This window comes from Nicotiana tomentosiformis, chromosome 12, assembly GCF_000390325.3.
Source record: "Nicotiana tomentosiformis chromosome 12, ASM39032v3, whole genome shotgun sequence".
NCBI classification, from domain to species: Eukaryota; Viridiplantae; Streptophyta; class Magnoliopsida; order Solanales; family Solanaceae; genus Nicotiana; species Nicotiana tomentosiformis.
The window spans coordinates 136359366-136379131 of NC_090823.1; the positions used below are offsets into that span (position 1 = coordinate 136359366).

The following is a 19766-nucleotide window of genomic DNA, read 5'->3' on the forward strand; positions in this document are numbered from 1 at the left end:
TAGATAGTAATCAATGTACAAGTCTTTCCATGGAAATTTTAAAAGATAGCTACAAAAATATAATGCTCACTTTGATGTTAGACATGTTTAATAAGCTTATTTTCTGCAGTTAATTAAGGGCTAAATATTCATTAGAAAACTGGATTCTTTAACAATTTAATAAGTGGTAATTGATAAAATTAATTTGATCAATTTTTTCTGCAATATAAGAACAACTTGATATGTTCTTAAAAGTCTGCTAAATAAATACAAATTCAACAGTAACTCAAATAGTAGAAAAGATAAGCAACCGCAAAACTAGAAGTCACCACTCCGTATGCAAAGATTTAGGACCCGTCTGTCCATAAAAAAAATTCTTTTTTTTTGAATTTTTTTTCAAAAATATGTTTGTCCATGAAATTTTACAAGTTCTTTTTTAAAAAAAAATCGAAAATGAATTTTTCAAAAACCAAAAAATAGTTTGGACCACTTTTTCAAAATTTTTAATTTTTTTTCCCATTCACAAAACTGAAATATTTTTTCAAGTGAAATGCATACCTAAACATAATTTCAAATTCCAAATATCATTTTTCAACCTTACTTCAAATGCTACTTTTTTCAAAAATTACAATTTTTATGTCTAACCGCCCACTTAACCTTTCACCGATAGGCAAAAAATTAACCTTACCGTTGGTTATATAAATAATCAGCTAATGCAAAGTTACTACCACTGCCTTATGAATGAAAATAATAACATAACAAAAACAATTCAAGAACTTACTCTGGAGAGAAAAGTAATACAGTACAAAACTTGGCACTGACTTTGTAATATTTCAACAGTGGTTAGAGTTGAACACTACACTTCATAGGGCTCTGCACCAGAAATCTACAACCAATACATTTGGTTTGATAAAAGAATATACCTAAGAGATATATAAATCTATTGCTGGCAGAAACATAACTCCCCCCCCCCCCCCCCCCCCAATACTCTTTTAACACATACCATCACCCTACCAAATGTTAGAGCAAAGGGAGAAGTTAAGAAAGGCAAAGTAAATCCTAATATGTTAGTAATTATTCACCACCACCTGCCAGGATTTACACATCCCCATTGAGCCCCAACTACGTCCCAACAACCCAGACCACCATTGCAGCGAAGACTTCTACAGAACGTCAAAACTAACAAAAATGAGCAAAATAAAGAGTGAACACTACAGTGAGTAGAGACCAGCTACTGCAAAATTGAAACTATTTCTGAATTTGCAAAATGTGGGTGGTTAGTCCCAGGCACTAGTCACACCTGCACCACCATATGATGCAGCATAACCACCAGATGCACCATAGCCACTGCTCATATTGGCCCCCCCACCATAGTAGTCTGTGGCCCCTCGATTGAAAGAGGAATCCTTTCGGAAATCACGCCCGCCAAAACGATTTCCACCACGACGATTTTTGCCGCCTCCATGTGAAGATCGAGCAGCATAGCGAGAGAGCCAAGCAGGTACTTCTTGGTTTGCTTCTTCCATCAGATCAGCCAGTGCTCTTGCCACTGACGAATTGTTCTCGTTAAAGAAAGCTGTTGCTAAACCTGTTTTTCCTGCTCGCCCTGTCCTTCCAATACGGTGGACATAATCATCAATGTCATTTGGAATGTCAAAGTTGACAACATGTGCAACGTGGGGTATATCAAGACCACGTGCTGCCACATCCGTTGCAACCAAGATTGGTGTGTTACCACTTTTGAAGGATCTCAGGGCATGTTCCCTTTCCTGCCATCAATGCACAACAATAAGATCAAGGGGAAAAATAAAGTGAAATCCCATCCAGAACAAGCTACTTCAAGGAGTAAGGTAGAAAAGGTTCCGCAGATCTTAGACTAATGATAACTATAACACCAAAGTAGATATATCAGTAAAGGCATCGTGAACCTGATTCGATTGAAGAGAGATACTATGCTCCAAAAGACAGAAGCTAATTTAACCAGTTAACTTTAGCAATCTGTAAATTATTATCAGACAAGGAATCCGCTATAGCAGAGATGATCTTGGACAACATGCAGCCCAAAAATATTACAATGGCATACAGATATTACCAGAAGGTGCTGAGAGGTACTAACTGCTCCAACAAAGAGAAGTACTCTATCCCCAAGAGTTGAAATATGAGACAGTTGAGATAGGACTCTAGTGATCAAATAAAAGGAAGAAGAGTTGGGAACTAATCCCAAGTTCTTCCAATGTTAGTGTGTATACTTCACTCTTCTAAGGGAGCAGCATTTCACATCTTCATTCTTCTATAAACAAGAGAAGATAAAGGAAAAGCAAGAACAGAAGTTTCACATGCCCAGTTTCTAGAGCATTGCCTTCCGAACACAGCTAAACCCAGAGGATCAATATAAAATCACCCTCCATTCTCCATGGTTCTGATTCAAAAGAGAACACGGGGACTGGACATTTTTTTATGAGAAAATCCGGGAACTGGACACATTTTAAGTCAGCCAAAAAGACACACCAAAAAAGTTTATTTGAACTCGTGAAAAAATACAAACAAGCGTAAGAGAATCAGGAAAAAGGTCAAAAAGCACATCACTTATAATAGAGAATAAACAACCATATCAGAGCTAAATGTCTCCCGAGATCAACCAACCAGAATCACACTAGAGAAAGCATCGATACCTGCTGAGTTCTATCGCCATGAATAGCAGTAGCAGGGAAACCATTCATACAAAGCCAATTCTCCAATGAATCAGCTCCTTTTTTCGTCTCAACAAAAACAAGGGTAAGAGCTTGCTGAAAATTAAAGACCAGCCGAATTACAATTTCAAACAACAATTTCTGGCACTTGAGCCAAAGATTAAATAGGAAAAGAAAATTGAACTGTCTCTCACAGGACAAATAGTAAAGAACAGCCATAAGATTCACTTGTGCATCTCACTCTTCAATATGGTTGAACACTAACATAACATGCTAAACCAGGAATGCAGCAACTTGTGCAAATTGCTAATTTTAAGCAACGACTATCTGCTTTTTTTTATAAGGATTTTTTTCTTTTAAACCCTCCCAAATTAGGAGGATCTATAGTGTTTCCAGACTTCCCCTCCAGCGTGACTCGAACCCAGGACCTAACGGTCGTAGGTGGAGGTGCTTTTACCAACTGAGCAAGCCTCACTTGTCCAACGACTATCTGCTTTAACATCTTCATTAATCTTTAGACTGTTCTACCTCTAATTTCTCAAACTTTGGCCTGTCATTAGCATCACCATCAATAAATGACTAAATTCCAAGAATTATCACATTAGACAACACAATTAGTTTTGAAATTCTCAGGTTCTCTATTAAAGATACAGATATAGTCTCCAATCCTGAAAACCCCTATATAGAACAAGGCAATACTTCAGAAGAATACAGGCAAGTACCTAACTTCCACTATGAATGCTTTGCCACCAACTAACAATGAAACGGAAGGTTCAGAATGTATACTTACAGGCCGGAACAGCATTCGATTGCTCAGCCTACCTAATAAACACCAATAATTAAGTCAAATCGAATAACAGATGGCTAATACCTTGCCATGAGCACCATTTGCCCTCTGTGCATGAAGGAGATCCATCAAGTGGCTTCTCTTGTCAGTCTCCTGAACGTATTCAACTCTTTGGACAATCAGATCAGTACTAGAGCCAACCCTTCCCACGGCCAAAAAGATATAATTTGAAAGAAAATCCAATGCCAGTCTCTGCAATATGGAAGTAGCAAACTTGTCACAAAAATGTATATTCACATTGATCATACCAATTCACTCCTTATGCTATTAATTGAGCGTAGATATAGGCAAAAAACAACTGAGGAGAAACAGAAAAACTCAGGTCAGCTCGAGAACAATGTAAATAAATATTGTGGCAGCAAGAGGCATATCCTGCTTTAAATTCAAAAATATAAGTCTACAGGATGATCAAGATTTAAACTTTTAATTTTAAAAAGGTTAAAAGAGAGAGAATAGGTTGAAAGGCAAAGAGCCCGTCCAAACAGAGAACTGACCTGAATCTCTTTGGGAAAAGTGGCACTGAATAGCATTGTCTGTCTTGCACCTGGTGGAGGCATGTCCATTTGTTGCACAATTTTCCTTATTTGAGGTTCAAAACCCATATCAAGCATTCGATCTGCCTCATCTAAAGCCAAGTACCTTATCATCTGTAACGAGACTCTAGCTCTCTCAAGTAAATCAACCAATCGTCCAGGTGTTGCCACAAGAATATGCACTCCCCTCTCTAGTTCTCGAAGCTGACACACCCCAAAAACATCTATAAGCAACTCTGAACTGCTTTTAATGATGATAGACATTTTAATATATTTATTGGGCACATATGAAGTCTCTCTCTCTCATAATGCATGCGTGAAACCATACAACAATTTGCATATTCACTATCTTGTAAACCATTCAAAAATTGTCATGTAATTAGACTAGAAAGAACCTCTTGCTGAAAGATAAAATTCACTGAATTGAAGGCCAATTTCACACGTGTACAACTTCTGTAAGACATCAAACAAAATTGGGAAAGATAAAGCAGGTGTAAAAATATGACAAGTGCAGGCAAGATCGAGCTTCAATGAAAACAATGTTCTTCTTTCACAAAAAAATGATCTCTCTGATAGGCATGAGAAGTTCAAACAGCCTCAACATAGAAATGGTAAAACTGGCCTATGACCGATGGCTTTATCCCCAATCAACGTAAAAACTTTTATCCTTTATCACTGTAGAGGAATCTCCAGGACAACGTCTCGAGTGTAGGACACAAGTATAGTCCTGTCTTCTTTAGAAACCAAATAACCAAGAGAACTGTAGGTAATTGAGCAACAAGGGCATAACAAATAATGCGCTTGCATGAAAATCCAAATAGATGCCACAGAACGATCTCAGCTGAATAGAATAGGCAAAAAGTGAAAGCACCAAGCAAACAAGAGAAGAAATACAACCTGTTGGTTTATGGGAGCACCACCATAAGCAACAACCACCCTGACACCAGTTTGATATGCGAATTTCTTAGCTTCATCATGGATCTACAAGCCAAAACATGACATTCAATAACTTTTTTGAAAATCAAACCATACAGCATAGTCCAAAGAAACCAAATTGTTCTTCTTTCCCCCGCCCTTTTGAGTGCATAGACCAACAAGCCCCATAAACTTACTTGGCATGAGAGCTCCCTTGTCGGAGAAAGAATAAGAGCCAGTGGAAATGCCACCCGCGGACGTGGAGGTCTTGGAAATTGCCCCCGCATGATTCCGCTTATGATGGGGAAGCAGAAAGCAGCAGTTTTGCCAGAACCAGTCTGAGCACAAGCCATCAAATCTTTACCAGAGAATACAATTGGTATAGCATGCCGTTGCACAGGGGTTGGCTTAACATACTTGCATCTCCTGATATTTTGGTTTACAGCTTCACCTAAATCAATCTCAGCAAAAGTGTTCACAGGAGGGGGCACATTATCCCCACTTGTCTCCACAGGAATATCCTCGTACGCATCAAAGTTGATCCCAGAATTCTCTGGTTCAACAAAGGGTTCAGCATCATCATCTGCAAAGGGGTTAGCTTCCCGTTCCCTCCCCCGATCCCAACCACCTGTTCTGCTATTCCAGCCCCCGCCACGGCCTCCTCCACCACCATAACCAGATTGGAAATCATTCCTAGGACCACTCCAACGACTTCCACCTACATTTGGGCCACCATAACCACTTTGGCCCTGACCAGATGCAGCAGCCCCAGCATAGGAAGCCTGAGCAGGAGGATCAGTTGAAGCAGGTCTATTTCTAAGATGTGGTGGAACATATGCTGACTTTGGGGGAGCAGCAGCAGCCAGATTCTCGGCTGCAGAAACCGAATCAGCCCACGATGTTGGCATAGTCAAAACACCCAGAAATCAAAACCCAATACCTTCACACAAGTCCTTTCTACCAACACAAAATTCAGCTAACCTTTTTTTCAACAGGGATAGGTTAAGAAACCCTCAAATGCAAGTTATTTCTCCTTCCTAGCACCAGAATTCCACTAAAAAGCTAACAATTTTCGTCAACATCAAATCAACTCTCAAGCCTGATGATATTTCATAACAAATCAAAACAAGAAAAAAAGAACATCAGCAAACATATTCAAATTTTACATGCAGGACAATAATATTCAAACACCAAAATGGTGGTCTTACAACTGATCGAGCATGTAAAACATGCACAACTACTGATATCCAGAAAATGCAACCTAACCAACAAAAATAGAGAAAATGCAACCAATATTCTGCATTTCGGAGAACCAAAACAGCAAAAGAAAAAAAACAAATGATTGCATAATAATAGAAACATCAAACCCACATAGAATCCAATCAAATAAAATGAAACAAAAAAGAATTCTTCTTTCAAAGACAAAGCAAGAGAAACAGATAAAATGCTGCCAAAATTCTACTTTAAAAAACCCCAAGACAGCAAAAACGAAAAGCACTGCAAAATAAGCACATTTTCAGATAAAAACGAGAAAACGAAAAAACATTCCAACCCAACAACAACAAAGGAAAATGCAAAAAAGATTCTGGCTTTCAAAAAAAAAAAAAGAAACAGCAAAAACAAAATAATTGCTGAATTAGCACATGTAACCACATAGAATTGAGATTAAAATTAAAAAAAAACAAAGAAAATGAACCAAAACTCTGCTTTTTAAAAAACGTACAACAGAAAACAGCAATCTTTACAAGAGATACACATCAAAACACATAGAATTCAGATAAAAACCAAAACAAATAAAATAAGGAATAGACATCTGAAGCATGAGAAAGTTAAAGAGAGAGAGGGAAGTGAAGATACATACAATGAAAGAAGTGAAGAGAAGAAACCCTAAGTTTGAGGAGGAAGAAGAGAAGAAGAAAAGTGCGATCGGAAAATGCTAAAAATATCTGAGGAGTGTTGTACATATATATGTGCTTTCTCTCTCTAACTTCCTTTATGCGTCTCCGCTGATTCAACGTAAAGTGGAAATAAAGGGGAAAAGGGTTTGAAAGAAATAGAAAACAACCAAACAAACAAACAACAAACAACAAACACGAGAGAAAGACCCAATAGCAAATTTTGGGGGCGTTTTTCACACTTCTTCTCCGCACGTTCTGCTTACCTTCTCCCTATTGCGGCTGGGCTAAATTTTTGTTCTCACCTCTCATTTTCTATTACTACGTGTTCCTCTTTGCTCTCATTATCTTATTATACTTATTGCTATTAATTATATTTTATTTTTTCTTGAGCGACTTATCGAAAATACCTTTTTATCTCTATAAAATAAAAATAAGTGTGTATACACCATTATTCCCAAATTTCACTTGTAAAATTAAATTGAGTTTGTTATTGTTTATCGAATTAAAAAATGTAGAGTGAAGTTGCAAAATTATCACCAATATTGTTACATTTTTATGTTTAATTAATAATTGTCACACCTCTTTTTTCCCGAGGGGATATGAGAGTTTTTCCAATTAAATTGACATTATTCGAAATAAGATTATTTATCGAATCAGAGTCGCCACTTGGGATAATTATTATGGTGTTCCAAGTCACCGGTTTATTTTAAAATTCCAAATCGAGGAGATTGACTTTATTTATGGTCCGCAAACATAGAAGACCGGGTAAGGAATTATATTAACCCGGGAGAAGGTGTGAGGCACTTTCGAGTTCCGTGATTTTAGCACGGTCGCTTAACAATTAATACTTAGCCTAATTATCTGACTTATTACATGTTTTAAACCTATTGTGCATTTTACCTTTTGACCACTTTTAATTATTTGCTTATCCGTTTTTAGTATTTATGAAATTTATTTGAACAAGCTACGATGTCGTACACTTGTCGTTTTGGTACACATTGCAAACCGCGCCACGTGAAACGCATCCACGATTTACAACATATTTATTTCTATTATTATTTGAAGTTATGGTCAAGTCGCGTGAAACACGCACTTGAATTGGGGTTTACGTATCATGACTATGCCACGAGAACCGTACTCATAGTCATGATGATTTATTATTAATCGCGCATAAAGCAAGCTACGATGTTCGAATATTATTCAATTACTAATTTTGAGATTATTATAAGGTCGTGAGGTATGGATATTGATGTGGAGGAAATGAAGTAAATTAATTATGAAAAAGTCGGCTAGCTTGTGAATATTTATTTGTTTTTGGTCCTGGGCAACAATTAGCCCATAAATACGCTAGGAAAGTCCAATTAAAGTCTTATACCAATCACGGTCCAACCTAATCTCTTATAATTTTACTGCTAACAATATTTGAAACTATACTAAATTTATGATAGGAATAGATAGATACGGGGAGACCCAATTTAGTCACTAAGATATGAGATCAAAATGAAACTAAAGCATGCTAAAATGGAAAGACATTACTTCATTGAATAAACAAGAAAAGTAACAAATTAATACATATTCATCAATAAGATTAACCATATGAACTACCAAAAAGGACAATAAATTAATCTTAACAAATGCTCAATATGAGAACAAATTAATCTTAGCACACTCAGATGCAAACTCGACTATATCATACTCAAAGTTAAATTAAAACAGAGTGACCCAGAACATTAATGAGAAAACAAAATAGAAAGAGAAGTGAACATTTGTATTGATGATTATGGATTTAAATTACAACCACTCAATGATCGGATAGCTCTCAATTGGACCATTCGGACCGCGAAAAACTCGAGCGGAAAATCTCAACTTGCAACCTCAATCGACCTTGCAAAACCGATGATTTAATGGCTATTCTTAGAATTTTTTTTTGGTTAATGATGGCTCAAAAGTGGTCAAGGGCTGGTGGCTTTGGGGTGGTGAAGTTGCTGATTTTTTCGAAAGAAAGACGAAGAAAGAATGACACGAATAGAATTTTCCTTAGCGTAGAACAAGCAAAAACATTTCTCTTCAAAACCCTCCCCTCTCTTTTTTTCCTTTCTCTCCTACTTTTTTTCTCCTCACACTTCTCTTCTATTTATAGAAAATATTTCGAAATTTTTCAGATTTTTTAATTAAAAAATTCTCACTTCCCATTTTTCTTCTTTTAAAAAAAAAAATAATTTTCCACTTTCCTTTAATTTTAATTTTTAAATTTATCACTTTTTTACTTTTATTATATTTAAATTCTCACTTTTTTACTTTTCTTTTTTTATTTATTTTTCACTTATTTTACTTTACTTTTTTTTTTTTTAATTTCCACTTTCTTTTACTTTTTTTTTCAAAAAACAAATTCAGCTACATTTACTTTTATTTTTTAATTCCAACTTTCTTTTAATTTTTATTTTTAAATTTCCACATTCTTTTACTTTTATTCTTTTAATTTTCCACTTTCTTTTAATTTTTTATTAAATAATTTCCACCTACTTTTAAATTTTATTTTATAATTTTATATTTCTACTTTTCCTATTTTCCTAATTCCCATCCTAAATTCTTTTTTAAAAAAATATTTAATTTATTTTGGTTTTTTAATTCATTTAAAATAAAGATAAAAATTAAAATTAAAATTAAAATAATACTAATAGTAATAATTGACCTTTTAAATTATTATTAATTTTTACCCTATATAAAATAAATGTAACAAAGCTAAAAAATATATATTAAATTTCTAAAAATATTTACATAGTAGAAAGTGATAAAAATTCAAATATAGTAAAAAATTAGGTGCTCACAGCTGCCCCTCTTTGCTTGGAAACATGAAGAAATTTTAGGCAAAGACTAGATGAGCCATGTGACTAATTTTTGACCAAACCATTATTCAAAAGGAAAAGAAATAAAAGATAGGGTGCAACCGAGTCCTGGTTTTGGATAGCCTACATATCCCGGGTTATAGGGGAATCAGGTCGCGTGTAGTTCAAGGAGAATGATGGAATGGTGAGTTGAGGAGTCGCGTGAGGTTCCGTCGAGGCTCCGGTCCGATGTCCTGCTATTATATCAAAATAAAAAAGAAACTAAACAAGCCTATCAGTTATGAGTTACAAGATTCCTATCTATGAGTCTTCTGAAACTTGATCTTGAGTCTTGACTGGACTAGTTCTTCATGCAGACTCTGATCTAAACCTTGATGCTCGCTAGTTGTAGGTTCTAGTTCATTGTTTTATAGCTTCTTCTAATCAAAACGGGACTCCAATGCTCGTGGCTTCAGTCATGTCTTGAGCATTCCATATCTTTTCAACTCCTTTTGCATTTTGGATTCACTTATTTTTTCTTTTCTTTTATTCTGAATTGAGACTTCTTCTTTTGCTCATCTCGAACCTTATGCCTCGAGGTAAAACCTACTCAGACACCAAAACAAACAAACAAACAAACGAAATTTTTCTGCCCCAGTTGGCACTAGGAAAATTTTGTGAGTTATTGCAACAAAATTATAAACTACTTCTGTATTGAAAGCAATAAAAGGTCAGGAGTGGTGTAACCCGAAAAAGTCATGATATTTTTTTTTGTTTTTTTTGGATGGTGTTCCATTATTGTCAAAAGGATGTCTCAAATAAGGATTGGTGTACCGAATGTTGGAAAAATATGGCCAGGGAATTGTATACCCTATATTGGCAATAATATCAAAGAATAGTGTACCGTACATTTAAGATCAAAACAACTAGGGAGTGGAGACCCTATGTTGGAAAAGAGACTAGGGAGTGGAGACCCTAGGTCTAAAATAACATCAACTTGGGAGTGGAGACCCTATGTCTAAAATAACATCAACTAGGGAGTGGAGACTCTATTTTGGAAAAGAGACTAGGGAGTGGAGATCCTATGTCTAAAAAAAAAAAACTCAACTAGGGAATGGAGACCCTATGTTGGAAAAGGCGACTAGGGAGTGGAGACCTTATGTATAAAAAATAAAATTCAACTAGGGAGTGGAGACCCTATGTTGGAAAAAAGGCAACTAAGGAGTGGATACCCTATGTTGGAAAAGGCAACTAGGGAGTGAAAACCCTATGTCTAAAATAACATCAACTAGGGAGTCGAGACCCTATGTTGGAAAAGAGACTAGGGAGTAGAGACCCTATGTCTAAAATAACATCAACTAGGGAGTGAAAACCTATGTTGGAAAAGAGACTAGGGATTGGAGACCATATGTCTAAAATAACAATCAACTAGGGAGTGGAGACCCTATGTCCAAAATAACATCAACTAGGGAGTGGAGACCCTATGTATAAAATAACTTCAACTAGGGAGTGGAGACCATATGTCGGAAAAAAGACTAGGGAGTGGAGACCCTATGTCTAAAATAACATCAACTAGGGAGTGGAGACCTTATGTTGGCAAAAGAGACTAAGGAGTGGAGACCATATGTCGAAAATAACATCAACTAGGGAGTGAAAACCCTATGTTCGAAAAGAGACTAGGGAGTGGAGACACTATGTCTAAAATAACATCAACTAGGGAGTGGAGACCCTATGTTGCAAAAGAGACTAGGGAGTGGAGACCCTATGTCTAAAATAACATCAATTAGGGAGTGGAGACCCTATGTTGGAAAAGAAACTAAAGAGTGGAGACCCTATGTCTAAAATAAAATCAACTAGGGAGTGGAGACCCTATGTTGGAAAAGAGACTAGGGAGTGGAGACCCTATGTCTAAAATAACATCAACTGAAAGTGGAGACCCTATGTTGGAAAAGAGACTAGGGAGTGGAGACCCTATATCCAAAATAACATCAACAAGAGAGTGAAGACCCTATGTTGGAAAAGAAACTAGGGAGTGGAGACCCTATGTCTAAAATAAAATCAACTAGGGAGTGGAGACCCTATGTTGGAAAAGAGACTTGGGAATAGAGACCCTATGTCCAAAATAACTTTAACTAGGGAGTAGAGACCCTATGTTGGAAAAGAGACTAGGGAGTGGAGACCCTATGTCTAAAATAAAATCAATTAGGGAGTGGAAACCCTATGTTGGAAAAGAGACTAGGGAGCGGAGACCCTATGTCGAAAATAAAATCAACTAGGGAGTGAAGACCCTATGTTGGAAACATCAACTAGGGAGTGGAGACCCTATGTTGGGAACGAGACTAGGGAGTGGTGATCCTATGTTTGAAATAAAATCAACTACGGAGTGGAGATCCTATTTTGGAAAAGAGACTAGGGAGTGGAGACCCTATGTCTAAAATAAATTCAACTTGGGAGTGGAAACCCTATGTTGGAAACTAGACTAGGGAGTGGAGACCCTATGTCTAAAATAAAATCAACAAAGGGGTGGAGACCCTATGTTGGAAAAGAGACTAGGGAGTAGAGACCCTATATCTAAAATAACTTCAACTAGGGAGTGGAGACCCTATGTTGAAAAAGAGACTAGGGTGTGGATACCCTATGTCTAAAATAACATCAACTAGGGAGTGGAGACCCTATGTTGGAAAATAGACTAGGGAGTGGAGACCCTATGTCTAAAATAACTTCAACTAGGGAGTGGAGACCCTATGTTGGAATAGAGACTAGGTAGTGGAGACCCTATGTCTAAAATAAAATCAACTAGGAAGTGGAGACCCTATGTTGGCAAAAGAGACTAGGGAGTGGAAACCCTATGTCTAAAATAACATCAACTAGGGAGTAGAACCTCTATGTTGGAAAAGAGACTAGGGAGTGGAGACCCTATCTTTAAAATAACATCAACTAGGGAGTGGAGACCTTAAGTTGGAAAAGAGACTAGGGAGTGGAGACCTTATGTCTGAAATAACATCAATTAGGGAGTGGAGACCCTATGTTGGAAAAGAAACTAGGGAGTGGAGACCTTATATCTAAAATAAAATCAACTAGGGAGTGGAGACCCTATGTTAGAAAAGAGACTAGGGAGTGGAGACCCTATGTCAAAAATAACATCAACTAGGAAGTGGAGACCCTATGTTGGAAAGAGACTAGGGAGTGGAGACCCTATGTCCAAAATAACTTTAACTAGGGAGTGGAGACCCTATGTTGGAAAAGAGACTAGGGAGTGGAGACCCTATGTCTAAAATAAAATCAATTAGGGAGTGGAGACCCTATATTGGAAAAGAGATTAGGGAGTGGAGACCCTATGTCAAAAATAAAATCAACTAGGGAGTGAAGACCCTATGTTGGAAATATCAACTAGGGAGTGGAGACCCTGTATTGGGAAAGAGACTAGGGAGTGGAGACCCTATGTCTGAAATAAAATCAACTATGAAGTGGAGACCCTATTTTGGAAAAGAGACTAGGGAGTGGAGACCCTATGTCTAAAATAAAATAAACTTGGGAGTGGAAACTCTATGTTGGAAACTAGACTAGGGAGTGGAGACCCTATGTCTAAAATAAAATCAATTAGGGGGTAGAGACCCTATGTTGGAAAAGTGACTAGGGAGTAGAGACTCTATGTCTAAAATAACTTCAACTAGGGAGTGGAGACCCTATGTTGAAAAAGAGACTAGGGTGTGGAGACCCTATATCTAAAATAATATCAACTAGGGAGTGGAGCCCCTATGTTGGAAAATAGACTAGGGAGTGGAGACCCTATGTCTAAAATAACATCAACTAGGGAGTGGAGACCCTATGTTGGCAAAAGCGACTAGGGAGTGGAGACCCTATGTTAAAAAAGAGACTAGGGAATGGAGACCCTATGTCTAAAATAACATCAACTAAGAAGTGGAGATCCTATGTTGGAAAAAATAGACAAGGGAGTAGAGACCCTATGTCTAAAATAACATCGACTAGGGAGTGGAGACCTATGTTGGAAAAGAGACTAGGGATTGGAGACCCTATGTCTAAAATAACAATCAACTAAGGAGTGGAGACCCTATGTCCAAAATAACATCAACTAGGGAGTGGAGACCCTATGTTCGAAAAGAGACTAGGGAGTGGAGAGCCAATGTCTAAAATAACTTCAACTACGGAGTGGAGACCCTATGTTGGAAAAGAGACTAGGTAGTGGAGATCCTATGTTGGCAAAAGATACTAGGGAGTGGAGACCCTATGTCTAAAATAACATCAACTAGGAAGTAGAAACCCTATGTTGGAAAAGAGACTAGGGAGTGGAGACCGTATGTCTAAAATAACATCAACTAGGGAGTGGAGACCCTATGTTGGAAAAGAGACTAGGGAGTGGAGACCCTATGTCTGAAATAATGTCAATTAGGGAGTGGAGATCCTATATTTGAAAAGAGACTAGGGAGTATAGACCTTATGTCTAAAATAAAATCAACTAGGGAGTGGAGACCCTATGTTAGCAAAGAGACTAGGGAGTGGAGACCCTATGTCTAAAATAACATCAACTAGGAAGTGGAGACCCTATGTTGGAAAAGAGACTCGGGGTGGAGACCCTATGTCCACAATAACTTTAACTAGGGAGTGGAGACCCTATGTCTAAAATAAAATCAACTAGGGAGTGAAAACCTTATATTGAAAAAGAGACTTTGGAATGGAGACCCTATGTCCAAAATAACATCAACTAGGGATTGGAAACCCTATGTTGGAAATGAAACTAGGGAGTAAAGACCCTATGTCTAAAATAACATCAACTAGAGAGTGGAGACCCTATGTTGGAAAAGAGACTAGGGAGTGGAGACCCTATGTCCAAACCTAAGCCCCTCAATGAATCTACGAACACGCTCTCTAACTGTAGCGACCAAATGAGGTTCATGTTTGGCCAAATCACTGAATCTAACGGCATACTCTGACATTGACATAGTGCCCTGGCGCAGCTGCTCAAACTCTGCGCACTATGCATCTCGAAGGGACTGAGGTACAAACTATCTCAGGAACATCTCTGAAAACTGAACCCATGTAAGTGAAGCTGACTCGGTCGGACTACCCAACTCATATGACCGCCACCACTGATAAGCCGCTCCCTTAAGATGGAACGTAGTAAAAGCAACCCCACTCGTCTCAACAATACCCATAGTGCGGAGAATGCGATGGCACTCCTCTAGAAAACCCTGTGCACCCTCTAAAGCCAAACCACTGAAAGTAGGAGGGTCATATTTCTTGAACCTTGCAAGTCTAAGCTGCGCTTCCTCAGAAGTTGTTGCCTTGACCACGGGCTGAACTGGAACCACAGGTTGTGTCGCCATGACACCTGGAACCTGACCATCGTGGACTCGCTGCTCTGGAGTATGGGCGGTGGGAGTCTGAGCTCCTCTCCCGATTTGTGAAATAGGTAGTGCAACCGGAATCAACCCCGCCCAAGCCAATGTACCAAACATGCTCAGGAACTGTGCTAAGGTCTCCTGAAGTCCGGGGGTAACTGCAGGCGTGTTCGGTACCTGCCTCCCAACTGGAACTACTAACGGCTCCTCAACTACTGCTCTGGTAGGTGCCCTAGCTGCGGCACGTGCTCCTCGTCGGCCTCTGCCTCTGCCTCTAACGACATCTGCTCTGGGGTAACGTCATCAATAACTGCAGCTCGTGTCCTCACCATCTGTGAGAGAATGGAATGATAAAAGTTCAACTTCGAGATGAATGAACTCGCGTGATATGAATGATTGAAGTGAAACTGTCCTAATAGTTTTGTAGCCTCTCGAAGATAAGTACAGACGTCTCCGTACCGATCCGCAAGACTCTACTAAACTCAACTATGACTTGTAGCACCTATGAACCGAGAGCTCTAATACAGCAAGGATGAGTAATAACTCAGCAACTACAACCACTTTTACATTAGGTTTTAGTCATCAAACTCCACGAGGTACCGAACCTCGGACAAATCACAACTCACGGGTCTCAATACCTGAACCCTTAAACTTGGCATCTTGTGCCCTCATAACACCTCATAACCGCACTGACGACTCACCTGCCAATAGAGCAATTCTCACATAGAAGGCAAGTAAACAAGGGTGAGCATCTATGCTCAACAATATCAAGAACACCTCTTATCCGATGAGAGTGCTTAACTACGTGTATGCTTGTGCAAGTGTCCTACCATAGTCCATATAAGCAAATAAGCATAAGGAAAAAGAACGGACATCACGTAGAATATTTTCTCACAGCTTTCACAAGATAGAGCTCACACAGGTAAGTGTACCACTACACAAATATCAACAGCAAGAATACCCCCAGGCCATCACAAATCATCACAAATAAATCCCTGACATAACCTAACTTGTATCGCCACGTGTGCAATAATAAAGTAAGTGCCCGCCTTATCTCGCCACACGTGCATAACAATGTTTCTACCTTGTCTCGCCACATGCGCAACCCACATATATATATATCCCGCGTTGTCACGCCACATGTGCAAATATCAATAGTAACAATAGCACGACAGAAACCTCGTGCAATCCCATAACAACAACCGCACGACAGAAACCTCGTGCATCACAATAACAACAACCGCATGGCAGAAACCTCGTGCATCACCACAACAATTACAACAGCAACAATGTCAATAATACAAAGTACGACAAGTAGATCACCTTAAGAACCTTCAATCACAAGAAACGGTAGAACTAGTTCGCAAGGAATAACCATAATAAAGAATACTAGGGGTAATAAGAACAGCTCAACAGGGAAGGAAACAATATGTAACAATGGTCCCACAATATACGGTTCAACAACAAGAACTAACACGAGTCAAATATTTCTAAATAAAGGCAAGTCCACTAAGGCATAGGATATCTAAGTTTCTTTTAGGTTTGGACAATTAAGGAATAGATACAACCAATTCAAATAAAAGTGGGCAGCGAGAAAATTACCATAACCTCAATTAAGGGTGAACATTTACAAAAAAGGGATAACTATAACTTCAAATAAAAATATGCAGTTAGGAAAAAGATAACATGGCAATGGAAGAGATAATAATTTCAATTAAGGCACATATGAATCAAGCAAACAATAAGAGTGGATCATGAAGCAATTGATTCTAATTAAGCAGGTAAAAGTGAAACTAGTAATTAAGGAACGTAATCATAACAAGTACAACTACATATTCAATGAATACAAGGACCTAGAAATCCTAAAAGGCCAATTTCAACAAATAAGTTCGAGCACGTACTTGTCACCTCGCGTACACGGACTACAATCAACACAGAAGACTCAAATCCTAAGGGGTAGTTCTCCTACACAAGGTTAGGCAAGATACTTACCTCAAAGAAGACAAACCGATACTCAAAAATAATCTTCTCGGTGAAATAGCCTCCAGACGGCTCAAATCTAATCAAAATAACTTCAAAGCACAAATAAAACTCATAAGAAATTATTCCGGATCATAAAGCCTCATTCTTTATCAAAATCTAAAAATCGACCCAAAAGTCGACCCCCGGGCCCGCACCTCAGATCCCGACAAATTTTCACAAAACCCGAACACCCATTCCGATACGAGTTCAACCATACTAAAACTATCAAATTCTGATACCAATACGTCCCTCAAAACATGATTTTTCATTTTGAAATTTTCTTCAAAAACCTCCATTTTCCTCAACTCAAAACACAAATTAAATGATAAAAATAAAGATAAAATCATGGAATATAATAATTATTAGGTGAAGAACACTTACCCAATCGATTTGCTTGAAAAACCCACAAAGAATCGCTCAAAACCGAGCTCTACAAGTCAAACTATGATGAAAATGGCCTAGCCCTCGATTTAAAAAACTTATATTTTGCCCAGGTCTGAAAGCATCGTGAACGCGGAGAAAGGCTCGTGTTCGCGAAGAATAAAAATAAAGCTGCCCAGTTGCGCTTCGCGAACGCGACAACACGTTTGCGAACGCGAAGTGGAAAAATCTGATGGCCCAACGACTGCTCTTCGCGAACGCGTGGAGTAGTACGCAAACGCGAAGGGTGGAATGGCGTAGCTATGCGAACGCGAGGGAACAGATGCGAACGCGAAGAAGGAGAAAGCAGACTTTCGCGATCGCGAACGTGATCATGCGAACGCGAAGAACATTGAATTCCTCCTCCAAAATTACTCTTCGCGAATGCGAAGGAAGGGACGCGAACACAAAGGAAAAAACAGGATGACAGATATCAACAGTTCAAAAATAGAAAAAAATGGTCTGTAGCCCATCCGAAACACACCCGAGGCCCCCGGGACCCCGTCTAAACATACAAACTAGTTCCATAACCTAACACAGACTCGCTCGGGGTCTCAAATCACATCAAACAACGCCGAAAATATAAATCGCACCACGAATCGAACTTATGAACTTCCAACTTCGAAAACTCGTGCCGAAACTAATCTAACCAACCCGGAATGACATCAAATTTTGTAGGCAAGTCACAATTAACATAAAGGAGCTGTTCCAACTCCCGGAATCGCATTCCGACCCCGATATCAAAAAGTCCACTTCCGGTCAAAATCTCCAAAAATTCAACTTTCGCCATTTCAAGCCTAAATGAGTTACAGACCTCCAATTCACAGTCTGGACACGCTCCTAAGTCCAAAATCACCCAACGAAGCTAACGAAACTCCATTGCAGAGTCGTCTTCACACAGTTTCGACTACGGTCAAAATCCTAAGACTTAAGCTTTCGTTTTATGGACTAAGTGTCCCAAATCATTCTGAATCACCCGGTAATTGAATCCAATCATGCACGCAAGTCAATACATATAATACGAAGCTGCTCGGCGCCTTATGCCGCTAGACGGGACTTAAATTCTCAAAACGATCGGCCGGGTCGTTACATCCTTTCCCTCTTAAACAAACGTTCATCCTCGAACGTGCCAAGAATTGCCTCGAAGTCTTCAAATCACTGAATGCACACATCCAACATACACTCGCGGGTGACCCCACGTCACCCCAACCCATATAAGTCTGACAACACCATTTCAACTGTAATTCACCCTTTCTACCAACACCGATAAGTCTTAGATCAAAATTCTTACCTCTCATTTATCTTCAAAAGACCCAATTCTAAATCCATAACCGGTATCAGTCTCAACCAGCTATAACAACTCGTGCCTACACCCACGAGGTACGACCACTCAACACGGAACGCCACACATAGGCCCATAATAACATTTCTGATCACAATAGCTTCCTGTAATCAAAACCATCACCGGTAATTAGCCTCATATCCGTTAGAACCTTATTTCAAACCTCCACAACACTGACAACGATGCAAGAAACATGAAGACCTCTTAACTATACACCCGAATCAACAAGTCACAACTAATACCACCGGGTACACACCCCGCAAGCTAAAACTCAAGAAGCATAGAACGAAAAATGACTGAATATGTAAAGAGAACACATAAGAGAAATATTAAACAATGCCCGACAGGCACAACTCTCTATGAGTACCATCCTACAAATCAATTTAAAAGGAAAAATTAAAATATATGAACAAATCATAAGGATCTCATCCTAGTATAATCTTCCACCGCGACACACAGCCCGACTCAAACATATCAAATCACATGGAATCGCGAGGGTCTCACCCTCAACTCTGAATCACAAGTCGAATACACATCATACCAATGGAAATCTTCCACTAACTCAATTCTGCCAATAAAATCACAACACTTACTGAACTCTCATCTCGATAGAGTATCAAATTACAATGTGTAACCAAATTACTCAGGAATCACATCAAACCTACCATAATAGACAACATGCATTCACTTCTAGTCTCGTAACTTTTAATAATGAATTAAAGCAACGATAGACACGTCTATCACTCATAAAATCTCCCAACATGGCAAACACATATACATAATACTCGCCCATAGGTGAAACAACAAATAGGGGAACTCGCCCCGATAAGTAGAACCGAATCAAAATACGAATGGTGCCCCTCTGTAACAAATCATAAGCATACCTGTATGACATCATCTGTCACAGTGACCTCAAGCCTACTATATAAAACACA

General features: G+C 38.6%; 1 protein-coding gene across 2 annotated transcripts; it reads right to left on the minus strand.

Annotated features, from left to right (window-relative positions):
- Positions 1 to 777: 777 nt before the first annotated feature.
- On the minus strand, positions 778 to 7055 carry LOC104095449 (DEAD-box ATP-dependent RNA helicase 37-like). 2 transcript variants are annotated; one of them, XM_009601594.4, is made up of 7 exons: positions 6826 to 7048; positions 5162 to 6063; positions 4947 to 5030; positions 4011 to 4253; positions 3541 to 3708; positions 2652 to 2765; positions 778 to 1748 (listed from the first exon to the last, which is right to left on the minus strand). In XM_009601594.4, exons 2-7 carry the CDS (start codon positions 5870 to 5872, stop codon positions 1257 to 1259), a joined length of 1812 nt encoding a protein of 603 aa, XP_009599889.1. In that variant the 5' UTR covers positions 5873 to 6063; positions 6826 to 7048; the 3' UTR covers positions 778 to 1256. The 2 variants fall into 2 exon arrangements, with proteins under 2 accessions (XP_009599889.1, XP_070048254.1); XM_070192153.1 differs by lacking the exon at positions 2652 to 2765 and having other exon boundaries at positions 6826 to 7055.
- Positions 7056 to 19766: the final 12711 nt, after the last annotated feature.

Bases quoted from the DNA above. Each gene is read 5' to 3' on its own strand.
- LOC104095449 (XM_009601594.4), bottom strand. From the start codon at position 5,872: ATGCCAACATCGTGGGCTGATTCGGTTTCTGCAGCCGAGAATCTGGCT. The intron at 3,709-4,010 runs GTCAGTTCTCTG...TCCATATTGCAG, and splicing joins CTTTTCCCAAAGAGATTCAG to AGACTGGCATTGGATTTTCT. The intron at 2,766-3,540 runs GTATTAGCCATC...TTTAATTTTCAG, and splicing joins CAAATGGTGCTCATGGCAAG to CAAGCTCTTACCCTTGTTTT.